General features: G+C 47.9%; 2 protein-coding genes across 3 annotated transcripts; one reads left to right on the top strand and one right to left on the bottom strand.

Annotated features, from left to right (window-relative positions):
• Positions 1–305: 305 nt before the first annotated feature.
• Positions 306–13,783, bottom strand: LOC122378586 (deformed epidermal autoregulatory factor 1 homolog). Of its 2 annotated transcripts, XM_043359823.1 has the most exons (10): positions 13,773–13,783; positions 13,072–13,598; positions 12,559–12,660; positions 7,174–7,319; positions 3,241–3,340; positions 2,734–2,827; positions 2,283–2,389; positions 1,770–1,870; positions 1,379–1,451; positions 306–898 (listed from the first exon to the last, which is right to left on the bottom strand). In XM_043359823.1, the coding sequence occupies exons 2-10, from the start codon at positions 13,474–13,476 to the stop codon at positions 644–646; spliced, it is 1,383 nt and encodes a 460-aa protein (XP_043215758.1). In that variant the 5' UTR covers positions 13,477–13,598; positions 13,773–13,783; the 3' UTR covers positions 306–643. The 2 variants fall into 2 exon arrangements, with proteins under 2 accessions (XP_043215758.1, XP_043215757.1); XM_043359822.1 differs by lacking the exon at positions 13,773–13,783 and having other exon boundaries at positions 13,072–13,764.
• Positions 3,972–6,212, top strand: LOC122378588 (glutamate-gated chloride channel-like). The gene has a single exon (XM_043359824.1). It carries the CDS (start codon positions 4,239–4,241, stop codon positions 5,922–5,924), a length of 1,686 nt encoding a protein of 561 aa, XP_043215759.1. The 5' UTR covers positions 3,972–4,238; the 3' UTR covers positions 5,925–6,212.
• Positions 13,784–16,368: the final 2,585 nt, after the last annotated feature.

Below are 16,368 nucleotides of genomic sequence, written 5' to 3'. Positions count from 1 at the left end.
AAACCCCACATCTGTTCTCCGGTGAATTTCCGGGAAGCACGAAAGAGCTCTTTTAAGAAGTGTCCAATCGTCCGATCCTGATCAAATTTGTGTGTTCGTAAGCTTGCTCTGGCATTGCTTGATCTGCAAAGACAGACAAACTTGAGAAAAATCGAGTGACTGTACCTTTTTTGAAGATTTCTTAACAACTTGTCTGAACTTCACGGGAGAGCAAATGTGGGGTTTAAAAAAAAGGTGTCGATATGGTCATCGCCCCGCCCACTCCAGCCGTTGATTGGCTGACCAAATTTTAGTTCGGCGCCTCGTAGTTTCTCCAACTGAAATGTATTCAATGTGATGCAATGACAAAGTAACTTCAGTTTTGACAGCATTCTGTCTGTAGCAGGGTCCCCGTCCACCAAGCACACTGTAGCTTCAGAAGGACACCTCACTCACTCCTCAATTAGCTCTCATTGAGCGCTCACTAGGTCCACGCCAGTCAGTCTCCATCCAAACCTCACTGAGCCCTCGCCTGGCTGACTCCACTGAGTCCAAGAGTTCTCACTGAGTTTTCACTAAGTCCTCACAGAGTCCACTGACCCCTCACTGAGTCCAGGAGTCCTCATCCATTACCCGACTCCTCACCGAGTCCTCACCTCAATCACTACGTCTGAGACACGGTGACGACGTGCTCAGTGCCGTTAGCCACTATGTACATGACTGTGGGCGGTGCTGCGGTGCTCTCCTCTGCGGTGGCGGTGGCGGTGGCCGTGGCGGTGGCGGTGGCGGTGGCGGGTTCAGCCGGGTGGCAGCCGCCCCTGTGGCTCTCCCAGTCCTTCTGGCAGCAGAACGTGGAACAGTAGGTGGCGCTGTGGCACGCGCCACACTCCAGTTCCGGCGGACGGTTACAGTTGGAGCACTGTAGAAGGACAGAGCGGACAGTCAGAGGGACAATCAAGCGCACAGTTCAACACCAGCGGTTATCATCGCAACACTGCGGATAGGTGGAAAGGGGACTGTCAGGTGGTGTGTGTGTGTGGGGGGGGGGGAGGGTTAGCGGTAAGACAACGCGTGAAAGGGATTAGCATCTGATGTAGTGGAGAGGGATAGAACATTGGGGAGATCGAAGGTTCGTAACTGCCGAGCAGGGAGAAGGTAGAGCCATGGAGGAAAAACAGCCGCTTAGAAGGGAAAAAGGCACAGACAGACTAGCCTTGACACAAAAAGCAGTGAAACGACGCAACTGTTGCGTGACAACAGACTGACAGGAGTCAAAGAACAGAAACTTTAAATGGGAAAAATACAGTTGAATGATCAAACTCCAGTTGAAGAGGCTGGCATGCCCCCCGTATCGCCTTAGTATCGCGCCAAACCGATACGACGGCAGTCGTGTTCTCACCATGGTGTGTTCGTTGGCCAGCTGGACGCAGCAAGGGGTGGGTGCTGAGCTCCTCTCCTCGCCTGCAGCTCCACTGCACGACACACATAGACCCGGTCAGACACACAGAGAGATACGACAATGACTAGCGAACCACGTTCGGTAACAGAGAAACCACAGCACAGCGAGCCGCTGCTGCCCTGATAACTGATATGGTGATAATATACATTGTCCCAAAATATGGCATTTATAGTTATATTTATAATTATCTATGTAATATTTACAGTGAAAATCATCAAAATGTCGGAGTAGCCTAGAGCGAGCAGACGACGACTAACAGGCCGCAGTACACCCAAGCACAACATGTCAGTCTGCCACCTCCCCATCCTCAGCCCGGCCATCTCCGTCGTACCTTCCGTCAGCGTTGGAGGTAGCAGTGGACGCCTGCCGCTCGCGACAGGTCCTGATAATCTGCTTCAGGGTGAGAGCCTGGCGCAGCACCGACCAGGACATCTGTCGACGCAGGGTGAGTGTCAGGAGCCTGCGACACACTTGGTCAACACAGTACGGAGATACGATCAGCAGAATAGCATAAGTGGTAATCATAAGTCGTGAAGAAATAATAAATGGCAAAAGTCGTGGGCGTGTATGTACCGTGTGTATGTATGTACCTAACTCTTCCGCCCAGTCCCACATGCGGTCAGGGGGCAGGGCGCTGATCTAAGTACCGTGTACCCTGTACTCCTGTACCGTGTACCCACCTCCTCCAATTTGTCCCACATGCGGTCAGGGGGCAGGGAGCTGATCTGAGTACCGTGTACCGTTGTACCCCTGTACCGTGTGCCTACCTCTTCCAGTCTGTCCCACATGCGGTCAGGGGGCAGGGCGCTGCGGCTGATCTGAGTTATGAGTACCGTGTGCCTACCTCTTCCAGTCTCTCCCACATGCGGTCAGGAGGCAGGGCGCTGATCTCTTCCGCTAGCTCCGTCTCATCAGGGCCCGAGTCAGGCAGGTCCAGTCCACCAGCGGCGTCTGAGACGGAGACGCATGTCGGAGAGTGGTTATGTTTAACAGCGTTTTGGTTATAGCATGATACAAACGTCATCTGCCAACTACTTGATTGAGCTAGAATTCATGACGATGGTGAAAGAAACGCAACGGTTTAGCCAGCGAAATAACAAAAACAAAGCATAACAAACAGCAAATCGTGCACGGGAGCAGGTATTATCGCATAGCGGGAATCAATCAGCCCTAATGGTCATGCCTTCCCAAACTCTCTTCCTTTCCATACCAACCAAAAGAAAGAGAGCATTGAAACAGCGGGCCTTCAATCAAAGACTATGACTAGCGGGACGGCAGATGTTCTGACGACTCACCGGAGGTCGGCTCTGCTGGGGGCGGTGACGAGGAGCCGAGTGCCGCGCGGAACTTTCTCTTCCGATAGGGGGTGAACAGCCGCACCGGAGCCGACTGGGGCACAGAGCAGACATGATCAGATCTCCGGGGGCATTTATTGACCTCCGGATATCTAAAGCTCTCTGAGCTCTCTGGGGCATTTAAAGAGACACGGCTTCAACTAGACCTGGAGATAAGAGTTATGTGACAAGACTTACATTTGTACATACAAGACGCTATTTTGCATTATTTGTTTACTACGCAGTACGCATGATGAAAATAAGCCCTTGGGCATTCATCTAAAAACGATTAAAAATATGTCGATGAGCATGAACTACGAAGAGCTGGTATAAATGAAAGTAATAACATTTTTTTTTGCATGAGTTTTGTTTTCACTTGACAATTAAGTCATTATCTAGCATAAGTTTACCGATCAGTTTGCAAACAACTTGTAGTATATGTAGAGCTATGCCCGGAGACGTATTTACCACGGCCGGGTCGTCGGAACAGATGGCACACGCGCAGCTGGCGGCGTGTGGCAGCAGCAGACCGGCGTCAATCACGGACTGCAGGCTCCTACCTTCGAACCTGTCAGAAAACAGCAGAGCGCCTGAGATAAAAGAGTCGCACAGGGCCTTAGAACGACGACGGGATGCGAGGTATTACTCACGGATACAATACGACTCACGGTCAAAATGATGACAAGACTATCAGACAGTAATGCCTGGATCGCGAGGATTTAGCATTGCGAGGCTTATTAGCCATGAATTGACCACTGACTAATGGCGTTTGTACAGCGGCTAATGCATGCTGAGGGAGGGGGGGATGGGGCCGATTGGGCACGGGCACCAAGAAGCTGGAACCTTGCGGTACTATTATAATAACGACATGCATGCCATTTCATTTCAACAGTACCTACATTTCAGTTAACCACATTTGATGATTACACGGCATCATCATGATTACACGGCATTATGATATTTTAGCGTCATTTTTAACTTGGTGATTTAAGACCAAAAATTGTTTTGCAATGCTGGCCCTGAATGTTTTTTTCCTCTCAAACTGTGATCCAAATTTCATCTTCCAAACACTAAACTGGATACACCTCGAGGAAACACTTCACTCTATTGAATATACGCAATTATGATAGACCCTTGGCCTACCGTGCACGCGCTGGATAACTTGTTTTCTGACCAAGACAAAACGAGTATTTCCTTTCTTTCCTTTTCTACTATATATGGCCTTGCCTTTTCTCGCTTTTCCCTTCACGAGTTCCGTGCATGTGCATAAGTGTCTTTCCCACAGTCCAAGCTCGTTGGCGCTTATCTCCCACCCTACTGCACCTTATAAGTGTTTCCCACGCTAAATGCTCCATAAATGTATCATTAAGTAATCTTTAAAAATACGTTGTCACTAAGTTCATTACGTCACTGTCCTAGCGTTAAGTTGTCTGGCCATCAAAGTGCAAACACAACCTTACATAAAAATGAAGAGCATGTGTAAGCGAATTAATATTTGTAGGTATGATTATCTTTGCATTACTATCTTCGCCCTGGTGAACATTGGCCACTCTGCGGAGGATCCAAACATCACAGTTTCAACAAATGGATCATCACTTCTACAAACCACTGAAGAGCCTGAACATTCGCACTCACTTCTCGAAGAAGAAATGCATGCTTTGAAATGTGCCCAAAGTTCTCTCGTTGGTCCAGACTACAATAAAATATTCCAGCCACTGCCAACTGATAGTATAGAGGCTTCTTCGCCTGACAAGCACGCAGAGCCTATCATTATTCGGATAATCGTGGACATACTTCGGGTCATGGATGTCAACGAACATGAAGAAGTCATCGTGCTATTACTAACTCTGAAGCAGTTTTGGACAGACACCAGACTAAAACCACCGCCCGAGTTCACTGACGATTGTCCCAACTTGAACAAGCTAAGCAACGGTCCAGTGCGCTATCTACCGGAAGAGGCTACCAAGGCAATCTGGTTTCCTGACGTATATTTGAATCGAGTAGAAGAACTGCACATTTCAAAGGTACTGGTAAACTCTGACGCTCTTCGCATCGATCAGTTCGGTAACGTCAGCTACACGATGTTCGGGAAATTCAAGCTATCTTGCGAGATGAACTTCAGAAACTTCCCATTGGACGTTCAATATTGTCCCATGTATGTGGAGAGTTGGCGTATCCGAACCACCGAACAGGACCTAATATGGGATCCAGACAACCCAATCGGCCTGCTGAGTGATTACAAAATCGACCAGTTTTCACTGCACGTCGTCGTCCTTAAGATCAACAAGGTCAAGTATGACACAGGATCCTTTGCCCGCATCGGCTTCATGCTGGTATTCAGCCGCAAGCTGCCGTTCTACCTGCTGCAGATCTACTTCCCCACGGTGCTGTTCGTCATCATCTCGTGGCTGACGTTTTTCATCCCTCCCCCGTACGCCCAGGGTCGGATCATCCTTACCATCACCACGCTGCTGGCACTCACCGCGCTGAACTCAATCATCAGCAAACACTCGCCGTCCGCCTCGTACCTGCGCGGCATCGACGTCTGGATGCAGGGCTGCTTCCTGTTTGTGTTTGTGGCCATTGTCGACTGCCTGGTGGACATCCGGCTGCTGTTTGTCGTTTCACAGTCGTACAAACAGGAGAACCCCAGCTTCCTGTTGCCCGTGTCGGTGGCGCTCGTCGAGAACCGAGAGGTGTTCGATGACCTGTTCGGCGCCGAGGGAGACACCGACGCCGACGACGGGCCCGACGCCACGCCCTCCGTCTACTGCGACGCGCCCGAGCCGGGCCCGTCGATGGCCGATGTACCGGTGCAGGGTGACCTGGTCAGCAAGCGCGTGTCGTTCGCCGAGCCGTCGGCTCCTGCCACGCGCGCCCTGGTGAGCCCGCAGCAGCTGCGCGCCGCCGAGTCCGGCCCGCTGCAGGTACCGCCCGCGCCCGGCGGCGACGTCTCCGAGAGACTCGAGCAGCGAGCCATCAAGTTCGAGAAGGTGTCCATCGTCGTGTACCCCATCATGTTCGTGTTGTTTAATATGTGTTACTGGAGCTACTATCTGAACGCGTCGAAGCCACCGACCGGCGTGACCCACGAGATTACGGGCGGGTTCATACCGGAGCCAAAGGTGATGCACGACTTCAGCTCGACATGATTGGTGATATGAGACACTCGGGTCTGAGCAGCACGCCGCCACGCCGTGCTAACACAGCGCACTGTACCAAATGCGGCTCAATTTACCATATACTAACGGCCTTTCAGGCGGTAAGATAGGTCTAGAAATACAGAATGGACATCCTTCCCTTAGGAATGTTTTATCCCTACGATGATTAGTCTTCCCTGATTGTGTTTGAACCCATCATTGTCGTGGTATGTAAGACGTTCGTCACTATGTTCCGCCATGTTTGTATTTATGAAATATATTTCACTCGAAAGCCTTCCATCACCTGTGCCTCGATGGAAGAGAATCATTAAATGGCACCAACTTCCCGCATTCAACAAAGCACCCGTGGCCCCAACTTATATCACTAAGGTTATGCTAGGTCATGAAGGGCCACCGGCAGATTTCTGACAACTTTTGATAGACACGTCGTAGCGACGGTTTCGCCCTCTGAAAGCCAAACCGTACATGTCAAATACAACATTTCATTCACGAAAGACCTAAAAAGAGCTATCGATGGTTATCCGCTGTGTTCCACCTCTATAAGCTCACGCTCTATGAACGCAACGTAAAATGTAAGAACAACGTACCCCCCCCCCCCCTCGATTTGTTACGATCGGGCCGATCATCGGGCCATTATCCTAACGCGGGTTCAGCTGAGGAAACATCGAGCTAAATCAGCTCTCCCCCTAAGCTCTTCCACGCAGCCTGATATTTCCCAGATCTTGCAGCTCTATACAGTTAACTATTGACTATACAGTTGACTATTGTAGTACCTTCGCACAATACTAAACCCTAAAGAATACTTTAAGCCCGAAACAGACTCTTTCCTCAGTCAGGAAATCGCATGCGAGAGCCTAATCCATAGATGACAGTTCTACTGTTATCTATGCCTAATCAAATGCATGGAAGCACGCTCGCATCAATCGCACGCACCTCCCGTATGCGATTGATGCGGGCAGAATTAAAATGTATTTGAATAGGCTCTCGCATGCGATTTCCTAAATGCGGGGGAAGAGTCTGTTTCAGCTTTTGAATGTTTGGTCGGACTAGTCATTGGGGTACCCAAAAGTAGCGACCAATGAGCCCCATCGTACCTTCCGCTGCCACGAGTCCACCCCGGGGCAAATTTAGCAACTATCTATCTAAGCTGGTGATTGTTTTCATTCAGGCTCTGCCTCAGCATGGTTTCCCCAGCCCAGGTACACAAATATCCACAGCAAATATCCACCCCGAAACGCACCGTATGCTGCGCCGCCAGTCCTTGCTCTGCGCCCGCCCGCTGAGCGCCTCGAACTCGGTGGGCGTGAGCCACTCGCCATGGCGCTGAATGCAGCGTCCGCGGCCCCCCGAGCCGAGCCGGGACTTGTGCAGCTGACCGGTCACAGTCTGAACGGAGGACAGAGGTTACACATAGCTAAACAACACAGAAAGAGAACAGTCGAGCATGGAGATCAGGACACACAACTTATCAGTGAGTTTCTATAAAAAAAGATCTTTTAAAATGTGAAATACAGCTCAGTTTAATACAGTGGAAGGAAATGGTGGAATTGGACAATGACAATGAAACTTCTGAGGGATGCCCAGCAATCAACATTTAGAAAGCAGTACATAATATAATCATCACCTTGCTCATGAAAACCAAAACATTGCTGCATTGGACATGACCTTCACTATGACCTGACCTTACACTTGACACAAAGAAAGGGAAATAGTATAATCGCATGGTTTTCTAACTCTTCTTTAAGGGCTACCACTTCAACACAAAACAGGTCAGTCACAAATAAGCCATTTGAGGTCATGTTAAGACTTTGTTTGTTTGTTTGTTTGTTTGTTTGTTTGTTTGTTTGTTTGTTTGTTTGTTGGGGGTTAGGAGCGCGCCGACTTTTAGAAAGCTCTTATGAAGCAGACTGTCAATCATGAGATATATTCAAGCATATGTTCAAGCAACAGGTACCAAAAACTCTAAGGTTTTGAAGTGAATGGCAACTACCATCCAGTGCTGAACTTTCTATATGTTAAGTTGATTGGAAAGTCAGAATAAAGTACAAATTCATATTAATAGTTTTTTATAATTCTGAATGGAGAAATTCATATTGATAATTTTTCACAATTCTGAATGGAGAAGCCTTCTCGATAAACTTGCCCATTTCTTCCAGGGGCTCCGCCGCGTGGGATTGGGGGGGGGGGGTCCCACCCAAAACCTCACTGGCGGATCCAGGGTGGCATTCAGGGCGAGTCCACCCCCCCCCCCCGCAGCGCCCGAAATAGATGAAAAATTGTGCCATTTTTCTAGAGTGCAAAGAAACAACAATTTTTATTGGCAGAAGCATGCTTTAAACTGTAAATCCAGGCAAGTTCAAATTGCATAAGGAATCAAAAAACGAGGAGCGGAGCCCATTGACACCGACATGGCGGCCTCTCAAGTCAACGTTCTTGAGGAATGGAGGCTGCCGCTGCGCGCTCCAAGGGCGGTGTTTACCATCAGATAACGCATTGGGCTCCCAGTGACTGGCATAGGCTTGGGAATTCCTACGTAGGCCCTCATATATCTATGTAGACTCTAGATAGCGCACTCTAGAAAGCGCAGGACTTTAGCAGTTGTTGGAGGGATTTGAAGAAGCCCTGTCCTCATATAGCACTCTGCACTAGGCAGTGGGTCCTTAGAGACTAGAGACAAAGGTCAGGTCATGAAGATCCTGTTGGGGTTGTAACTTGTGGATGTTCACTCCTACCTCTATGAACCTGCATTCAAAGCCCTATGCGGATTATTGCAGATTACTTCAGGATGTTGTGAACTGTGAGGCTGCTTAGGCTAGTATGAGGCGCTGAAAGACCGACTTGGACCCCTCCCCCCCCCCCTGAGACTCTAGGATGACCTCACATGGAAAGAGGATTCTAATATCGACTTGAAGCTCTCTTAAGGTAGGTACCTAGTGTCTGTGTTCTGCAAGCTGACCCCCCCCCCCCCATCCCCCACAACACTAAAGCCAAATTCTAGCATACCTAGCTAATCCTAACGATCTTAAACGCATTCCTAGTAGTGACAACAATGGTGGCATGGGCGTCACCACCACCACTAGGGACACTAGGGACATTGTCCCTAGAAGTTTTGAAATAATCGAAAACTACTAGGGACTGTCCCTACTCCTAGAAGTATTTGGAGCTCCCTTTACTGGGGAGACGCAAAGAACCCGGGACACGATAATGGCGCAACTTGCTCAGCTCTGAGTTTGAACACATGTGTTTTGCCTTGCGTACAGTCGCGACAACATCGCCACGGTAAATAAAAAGGCCCCCGAGCGGTGTGCCTCCCTACGGATGTGACGGTACCCTCCAGGCACGTGTGTGTGGTCGCCGTAAAGCTGGATACGGCAGGCCGGCACTCATCCGAGAAATTGGTCAAGGAGGCCGGCACTCATCCGAGAAATTGGTCGAGTTTGTCTCCCAGTCACCCGAGGAGACACCCGAGCCGATTCTGCAGGTGCCCAGCATGATTGCTGAAACGAACTCGACTGGCTACATCCAGGCATCTTCAAACCTTCAAAGCTGAAGACGAAAAGATATAGCTAGAAAGGCAAAACCTACGCTTAAAACCCGCGAGAGAGACCACTGTACGTGTCAACCACCTCTGACAGCTTCGTTACATGTTACGAAGACATCAAAACTACTTCGTAAATGTTCAAATGGCTGCTAAATTCGAATTCAGCTCCAAAAACTAGCCTAAAAACATGTAAAACTCGAAAAAGTGAACCGAGGTCACCAAAGGTCAATGACCTGACCCGACCTTCAGGTGACCTTGACATCCACCCTAATGCATGGGAGCAACAGCAAATCACATGTTTGAGCGTTTGAAACTACGAAAAGCTTGCAAACGCGCGGCTAATGCGAGTCGACACTAAGCCGAATCGCGATTCCGGCCAAACATGGTCTCGGAAAGTAGGTCACAGGTCAAAGGTCATTCGGGTCAGGGTCATGAAATTTTCAGGGTAGGTGTAAAATTGATCAATGCGAGGGTACTGGAAGTTTCGTCGCTATCGGCCGCTTTTTACGCGAGTTATTCGCGAAAAACCTTGGGGGGGGGGGGGCGTTGCGTCACCCCCCCCCCCCCTGTGCCGGCGAGGGTTAATGTATTATGAAAGTACCAAGGTGTCACATGCATAGGCAGACGGACGTGAGCACGCATTTCATAATCTGAAGATATGCCTACAACCGCGTAACTTCTTCGTTTTTTTTTTTCAAATAAATATTAATTATTCTCCCTCGGTTTTAAATTAAAGTGGCCGAAATCCAACGAGGAACGCAGATTTGAGTGTAGGTGGGTATTGGCGACCAGACTCAGGCAAATGCTTGTGTCGTTGCCCTGGAAAAAATGTCCTTAGAGCTTAAAAGTTCTGAAACCGTGGTGACGCCGCTGAATGGTGGAAACACTCCCATGTAGACCGGGGAGAGTACTTCGTGTGTCACGACATTATAAGGGGGCGTTCCACAACAAATCGACAAGTGCCCTGCACCCTGATATTTTATTTTTTGCTTAAAATTGGTCTAATGGGTTGTGATGGGCGGGGAAGCCAGCTGTGGCAAGGATTTTTCTTCGAACAACGGTTTCCGAGATATAGCCTCGGGCAATTCCTGGAGGTCGCGCTGCAGCCCTATGTTTGGCGGCCTATAACTCAAAAACTATTGGTTTTCTACGATAAAAACTTTTTTTTGGTTTAACTCACAATCAACCAACAAACATTTTGGCTATCTCGGATTTTCAATTTTTGAAAATTTTGATCACGTGACCTTTTGACCTATTTTTCGAAGAGTGACCTTGATATTTTCCCCACTGAAAGTTGCAATTTTGTCTGATGACGATTAAAGCCTTATCAATTGTCATTCATATGCGAAAATAAAAAAAGTGGATATCACCCTGCGTTGACCTCAGGTCAGGTCATTTTTATGACCTGTCCATTATTACGAGCGGGAGCGACAGCGAGATCTCGAGAATAAAGCAGGATAGCGACAAGCGGTGAACGGTGCAGGGTACAAACGGATAAGGTCTATAATTTTTACTGAGGTCATTTTCAGGTCAGGTCAAAGATGACGTCACAGGAGCAAAAAGGAAGTCAAAATTGCGGCACTACATATATATGAAGTGTTTCTCGAATAACTTTCAAGGTATCCCAGCTAGGAACAAACTAATAGCACCATCGTGATCCTCTCGTCGATCCGCATCGAAACATATGTATGTTGACCTCGAAAGGTCGAAAGGTCAAAAGTTGACCTTAGGTCACGTGACGAGCGGGAGCGACAGCGAGATCTCGAGAATAAAGCAAGATAGCGACAAGCGGTAAACGGTGCAGGGTACACACGGATAAGGTCTATAATTTTTACTGAGGTCATTTTCAGGTCAGGTCAAAGATGACGTCACAGGAGCAAGAAGGAAGTCAAAATTGCGGCACTACATATATGAAGTTTTTCTCGAATAACTTTCAAGGTATCCCAGCTAGGAACAAACTAATCGCACCATCGTGATCCTCTCGTCGATCCGCATCGAAACCTATGTATGTTGACCTCGAAAGGTCGAAAGGTCAACATACATATGTTTCGATGCGGATCGACGAGAGGATCACGATGGTGATATTAGTTTGTTCCTAGCTGGGATACCTTGAAAGTTATTCGAGAAAAACTTCATATATATGTAGTGCCGCAATTTTGACTTCCTTTTTGCTCCTGTGACGTCATCTCTGACCTGACCTGAAAATGACCTCAGTAAAAATTATAGACCTTATCCGTGTGTACCCTGCACCGTTTACCGCTTGTCGCTATCTTGCTTTATTCTCGAGATTTCGCTGTCGCTCCCGCTCGTAATAATGGACAGGTCATAAAAATGACCTGGCCTGAGGTCAACGCAGAGCGATATCCACTTTTTTATTTTCGCATATGAATGACAATTGATAAGGCTTTAATCGTCATCAGACAAAATTGCAACTTTCAGTGGGGAAAATATCAAGGTCACTCTTCGAAAAATAGGTCAAAAGGCCACGTGATCAAAATTTTCAAAAATTGAAAATCCGAGATAGCCAAAATGTTTGCTGGTTGATTGTGAGTTGAACCATATTAAGTTTTTATCGTAGAAAACCAATAGTTTTTTAGTTATAGGCCGCCAAACATAGGGCTGCAGCGCAACCTCCGGGAATTGCCCGAGGCTATATCTCGGAAACCGTTGTTCGAAGAAAAAAATCCTTGCCACAGCTGGCTTCCCCGCCCATCACAACCCCTTACACCAGTTTTCAACGAAAAATAAAATATGAGGGTGCAATTTTATTTTTTTATTTGTCGATTTGTCGTGGAACGCCCCTAAGGGTTCCCTACATTTCTAGATATTCGATTCCTTAGCTATACGACTATCAACACATTCAAAATGCATGCTGTGAATGATTTAGACATTTTATCATGAAAACAAGCTTATAGGTATCTGGAATATTATGGGTACCGTACTCCCCCCCAAGATTACTTAACCTCCCCCCAGTAAATTATTGGGGGGGGGGGTCAGAGTCGGACCCCCGTGACCCCCCCCCCCGTGGCATAGCCCCTGATTTCTTCCATAACTTTTGCTTGGATACACCCAAGATACACCTACCTTGCAGCAAACATCCAGAACATCAGCTTCTGCAGCATTCATCCAGCTCTGCCACTCAGACTGCCAGACAGCATCATTGCCAGTGTTTGCAGACAAATCACACTGAAAAGGCCACAAATAGAGTTTCTTAACATGCACAAGAAGTTGAAAATGAAACTTTGGTCTGTAGAAATGTAAATTCACTCTACTCAAACAACTTAGCATGCAACATCTGTGTATAAGCAGGTGCATGAAGGAAAGCAGCCTCTCAATTTGAAAATCACATTCAAAGGCAATGGTTATATAAAGGAAAACCGAATACATGAATGAATAAATCAGTTGGGTATATGTCATCAGTTGTTTTAAGCAATTTGATATCCCTAAACCTGCTCGCTGTCATAAGGCATAACAGCAGAGCAATGCAAATAGTATACAATTTTAGATACATGAAATACCTCGAGAAATGCTTTTTCATGGCATTTGGCATTGCCAGGTCAGCCTGGCAGTCACCAGTCTGCAGAAGTTGGCAGTTACCTGCTGCCTGGACTTGGAGTGACGGATGCGGTCAGAGGTTCTCGGCAAGACAGATTCAGCTTGGGTGGCATCAGACTTAGACTGAGACAGCTGCTGCTGAGTGGTCACCATGATCTTGTTCACAGACTCCTCTTTTATCTCTGCCATTTGTTTCATGACTGTTCTGGTCGTCCCATTCTCCATATAACGCACATCAGCCTCATGGTTGTGTTCTCGAGTGACCTCAAACTCATTCACATAAATTGCGCCCCGTACTTTACCCCGGCCATGACACTTCCTTGTAGAATGTGATGCCAGCGAGCACTTGTAGTAGGTTGAGTCACAGCTCTCCTTGTAGTAATCACGCACATACAAGTATCCAGCATGATGTACCCTCAGCTGGCGGGTTCCTGTCACAAAAGCCATGAGCCCACTCTGACTCTGCGCCGCTGCACCGATTCAAGGACAAATTTATCTTTTACTGTTTCGAGCCAGGAATCGAGCAATAAGAAAACAAAGATAACCTAGGCCAAGAATCTTGAACTAGGCTAACATTTGACATTAAACATCGCTTCATAAGACATATGCCCCGCGTTCGATGTCTTTCGGACGGCAAAGATTCTACGTCGTCCGGCCAATCACGTTCAAGGTCAGCGGGGGCTGGGCTGCGGTTATGGAACATGATTGGCCGAATGACGTAGAATCTTCGTCGCTCGGGAGACATCGAACGCGGGGATGGATTGATTGATTGCCGATTGCGGCGCTTTCGTCGCCCCCACCAAGGTTACAAAAAATACCACACATTGCGCTAAGAGCGAAATTTTTTAAATACATGCAGAAAAAGCAAACAAAGTTTTACTGTCACGTCTAAATCACAGTCAAGTGGACGAACCCGTGCTCCGAGACCGAGTCAACAGAACAACTTTCAATAATTCTTAGTAGTAGGTATTTGACAGATAAATAAAAGGCGCTGCTTGCAATTCTTAGCAACTGGTCTTACTTGGGCCCGAAATAAGGTACATACTACATTCTTACCAAAGTACCTAAGTTGTAACGTCTAAAGGAGAGCAATAAATTGAGCATGACGTTCAAGCCTTCATAGTAGAGTATATAGAAAACTATAGGTACCCTTGCATTATATTGATACATACATATAAAACTCAGAGTACCTACCTACTTTCAGACAGAAAGGAGCCATGCAAAGGGAGGGAGGGCGTTAATCGTTATTACATCTTTATGTTCGCCGAAGACCGTGCGACGAAATTCTGTATACGAGCATACCTTTAGGTAGCGATAGTGCGCCAAAAGGAGATGCGTGCTCTGGACTCTGCACGAAGGGTGAGTTGTGGCGGTGTGTGCCGTGTGGACCATGTTTGATATGAAACCGATGAACACCCCCATGCGACCTTTCCATGTCTGCGTACGTTACGCAAATATGGACCTCCACACTGACGAATTTCCCTTCTTACTCACCATCAAAGTTGCATATTGCACAAGAGTTAAAGTACCTGCCTAGGTACGTACGTTCAGTCGTTCAGTCACGAAGACAATATTTCAGCTCATTTTATACCACTAATATCTATGATATCTCAGGTCAGCGTATAGGTGCATACATGAACCCCTGCTTTAAAATATAAATGTGAATCGCGCACTCATCAGTCCATCATAGAAATTATGGACAAACAATCTCTCACATGACCGCTGTTATATTGGCTGAAGCATTCAAAGAAGGCAAATCGTGGACACTTGAACAAACGCCAAGCGCACAAGTCCCCAACACAAAATACACTGGATTGCTTAGTATTTAGTCAGACAGCATAAACGATACGAGCAGGCGCCGCGTCCACACAGTGGCTACCAAGCGGTGATGACGTCACCGCACGAGCGCGAACGCACACTCACACACAATATGATGACGTCACAGTGTCACGGGTGCGCAGGACACTAGCACAGCACCACTGTCCACTCGGAGCACCGGCGTCCAATCACCGGCCGCCGCCGGCGTGACGTCACCGGCGAGCCGCCAATCACCGCCGCCGCACGCGTGACGTCATAGGGCCGACGTCCAATCGCGCGCCGCCCGAGCGACGCTATCACAATGAACAGATCTGCAGTTGCAAGAGCAGCTATGAGAAAATGACTTGTCAGTTTGTACGAAGAGGTACACGCGAGTATGAGTTTCTGAGATCGGTGACGGCAGGCTGCGACCCTCCGTTGTCCACAGACGACCGAGCGGGGCAGGCCGCGGCGGATGGCAGACCAGAGTCCGGCTGAAACGCGACCACAAACAGCTACAGATTAACAGGACAGACAGGCATACAGAGTACAGATACAGGCAGTGGACCAGACAAACTGATGATGCATCATTCAGGCTTGCCGACATCAACACACGAATGTCCTAAGCGCGACATAATAGGCAACAGAACAGGACCCCCACATTTAAGGCTGAAACAGACTCCGCAGTCAGGAAACTATATGTGAGAGCCTATTCAAATACATGAAATCTGCTCGCATCAATCGCACGCGAAAGGTGCGATTGCGACCACTGATGCGAGCGTGATATAATGTATTTGAAAAGGCTCTCGCGTGTGATTTCCTTACTGCGGAAGGAGTCTGTTTCAGCTTTTATAGACAGCAGAACGTTTACTGCCTCCCACACGACCCTATCGGCCAATGCCAACATACGGGCGTCATGAGTGCATCCTGCCGCGTTGCAAAGGGGGAGACAGCATTTACTGAGAGTCAGACGCGGCGTTACTAGCGGTATTACTCGGGGCAGTGCAAGATCATCGAGTAACTGACCGCCTGTGATCCACAATCAGGGTACATTTGCAACTCAACTTATTTTGTCTCGTCGAACAGCTCGATTTGGCGAAAGAATCGCAATTTTCATGAACATATATATTTCTGATATTGCGGCAGAGTTACCAGTAAAGTAAAAGGCAACAACACAATATGTCATGCATGCACTTGTCATGTAAATGTAAACACTGATTGATGAACAATGTAACTGAACACTTAAAATTGATTCAAAGTGTACTCATTGACCACAAAAAATGTGAAAATCCCCGAGACAATCCGATTGTGATTGTGACCCACTCGCGATAAATATTTGCAATATCGTGCCATATTACAGCAGTGTTGTGACAGCAAAACCATGACTCGTCAATACACCACAGCATCACTTTTACTGACACAATGACACCTTACCGGCTACCGCAGACTTCCATTGCTCTGCCAGCCGAAAAGCGGCGTCGCAACCCACGCACACCTGAGCTCCTCCCTCCTTCCTCCCTGATTGACCTTCCCATGGACCCA

The sequence above is a fragment of the Amphibalanus amphitrite genome, unplaced genomic scaffold, assembly GCF_019059575.1.
Source record: "Amphibalanus amphitrite isolate SeventyFive unplaced genomic scaffold, NRLGWU_Aamphi_draft 000062F_arrow, whole genome shotgun sequence".
Classification (NCBI taxonomy): Eukaryota; Metazoa; Arthropoda; class Thecostraca; order Balanomorpha; family Balanidae; genus Amphibalanus; species Amphibalanus amphitrite.
This window is presented reverse-complemented; position numbering and strand designations above follow the sequence as displayed.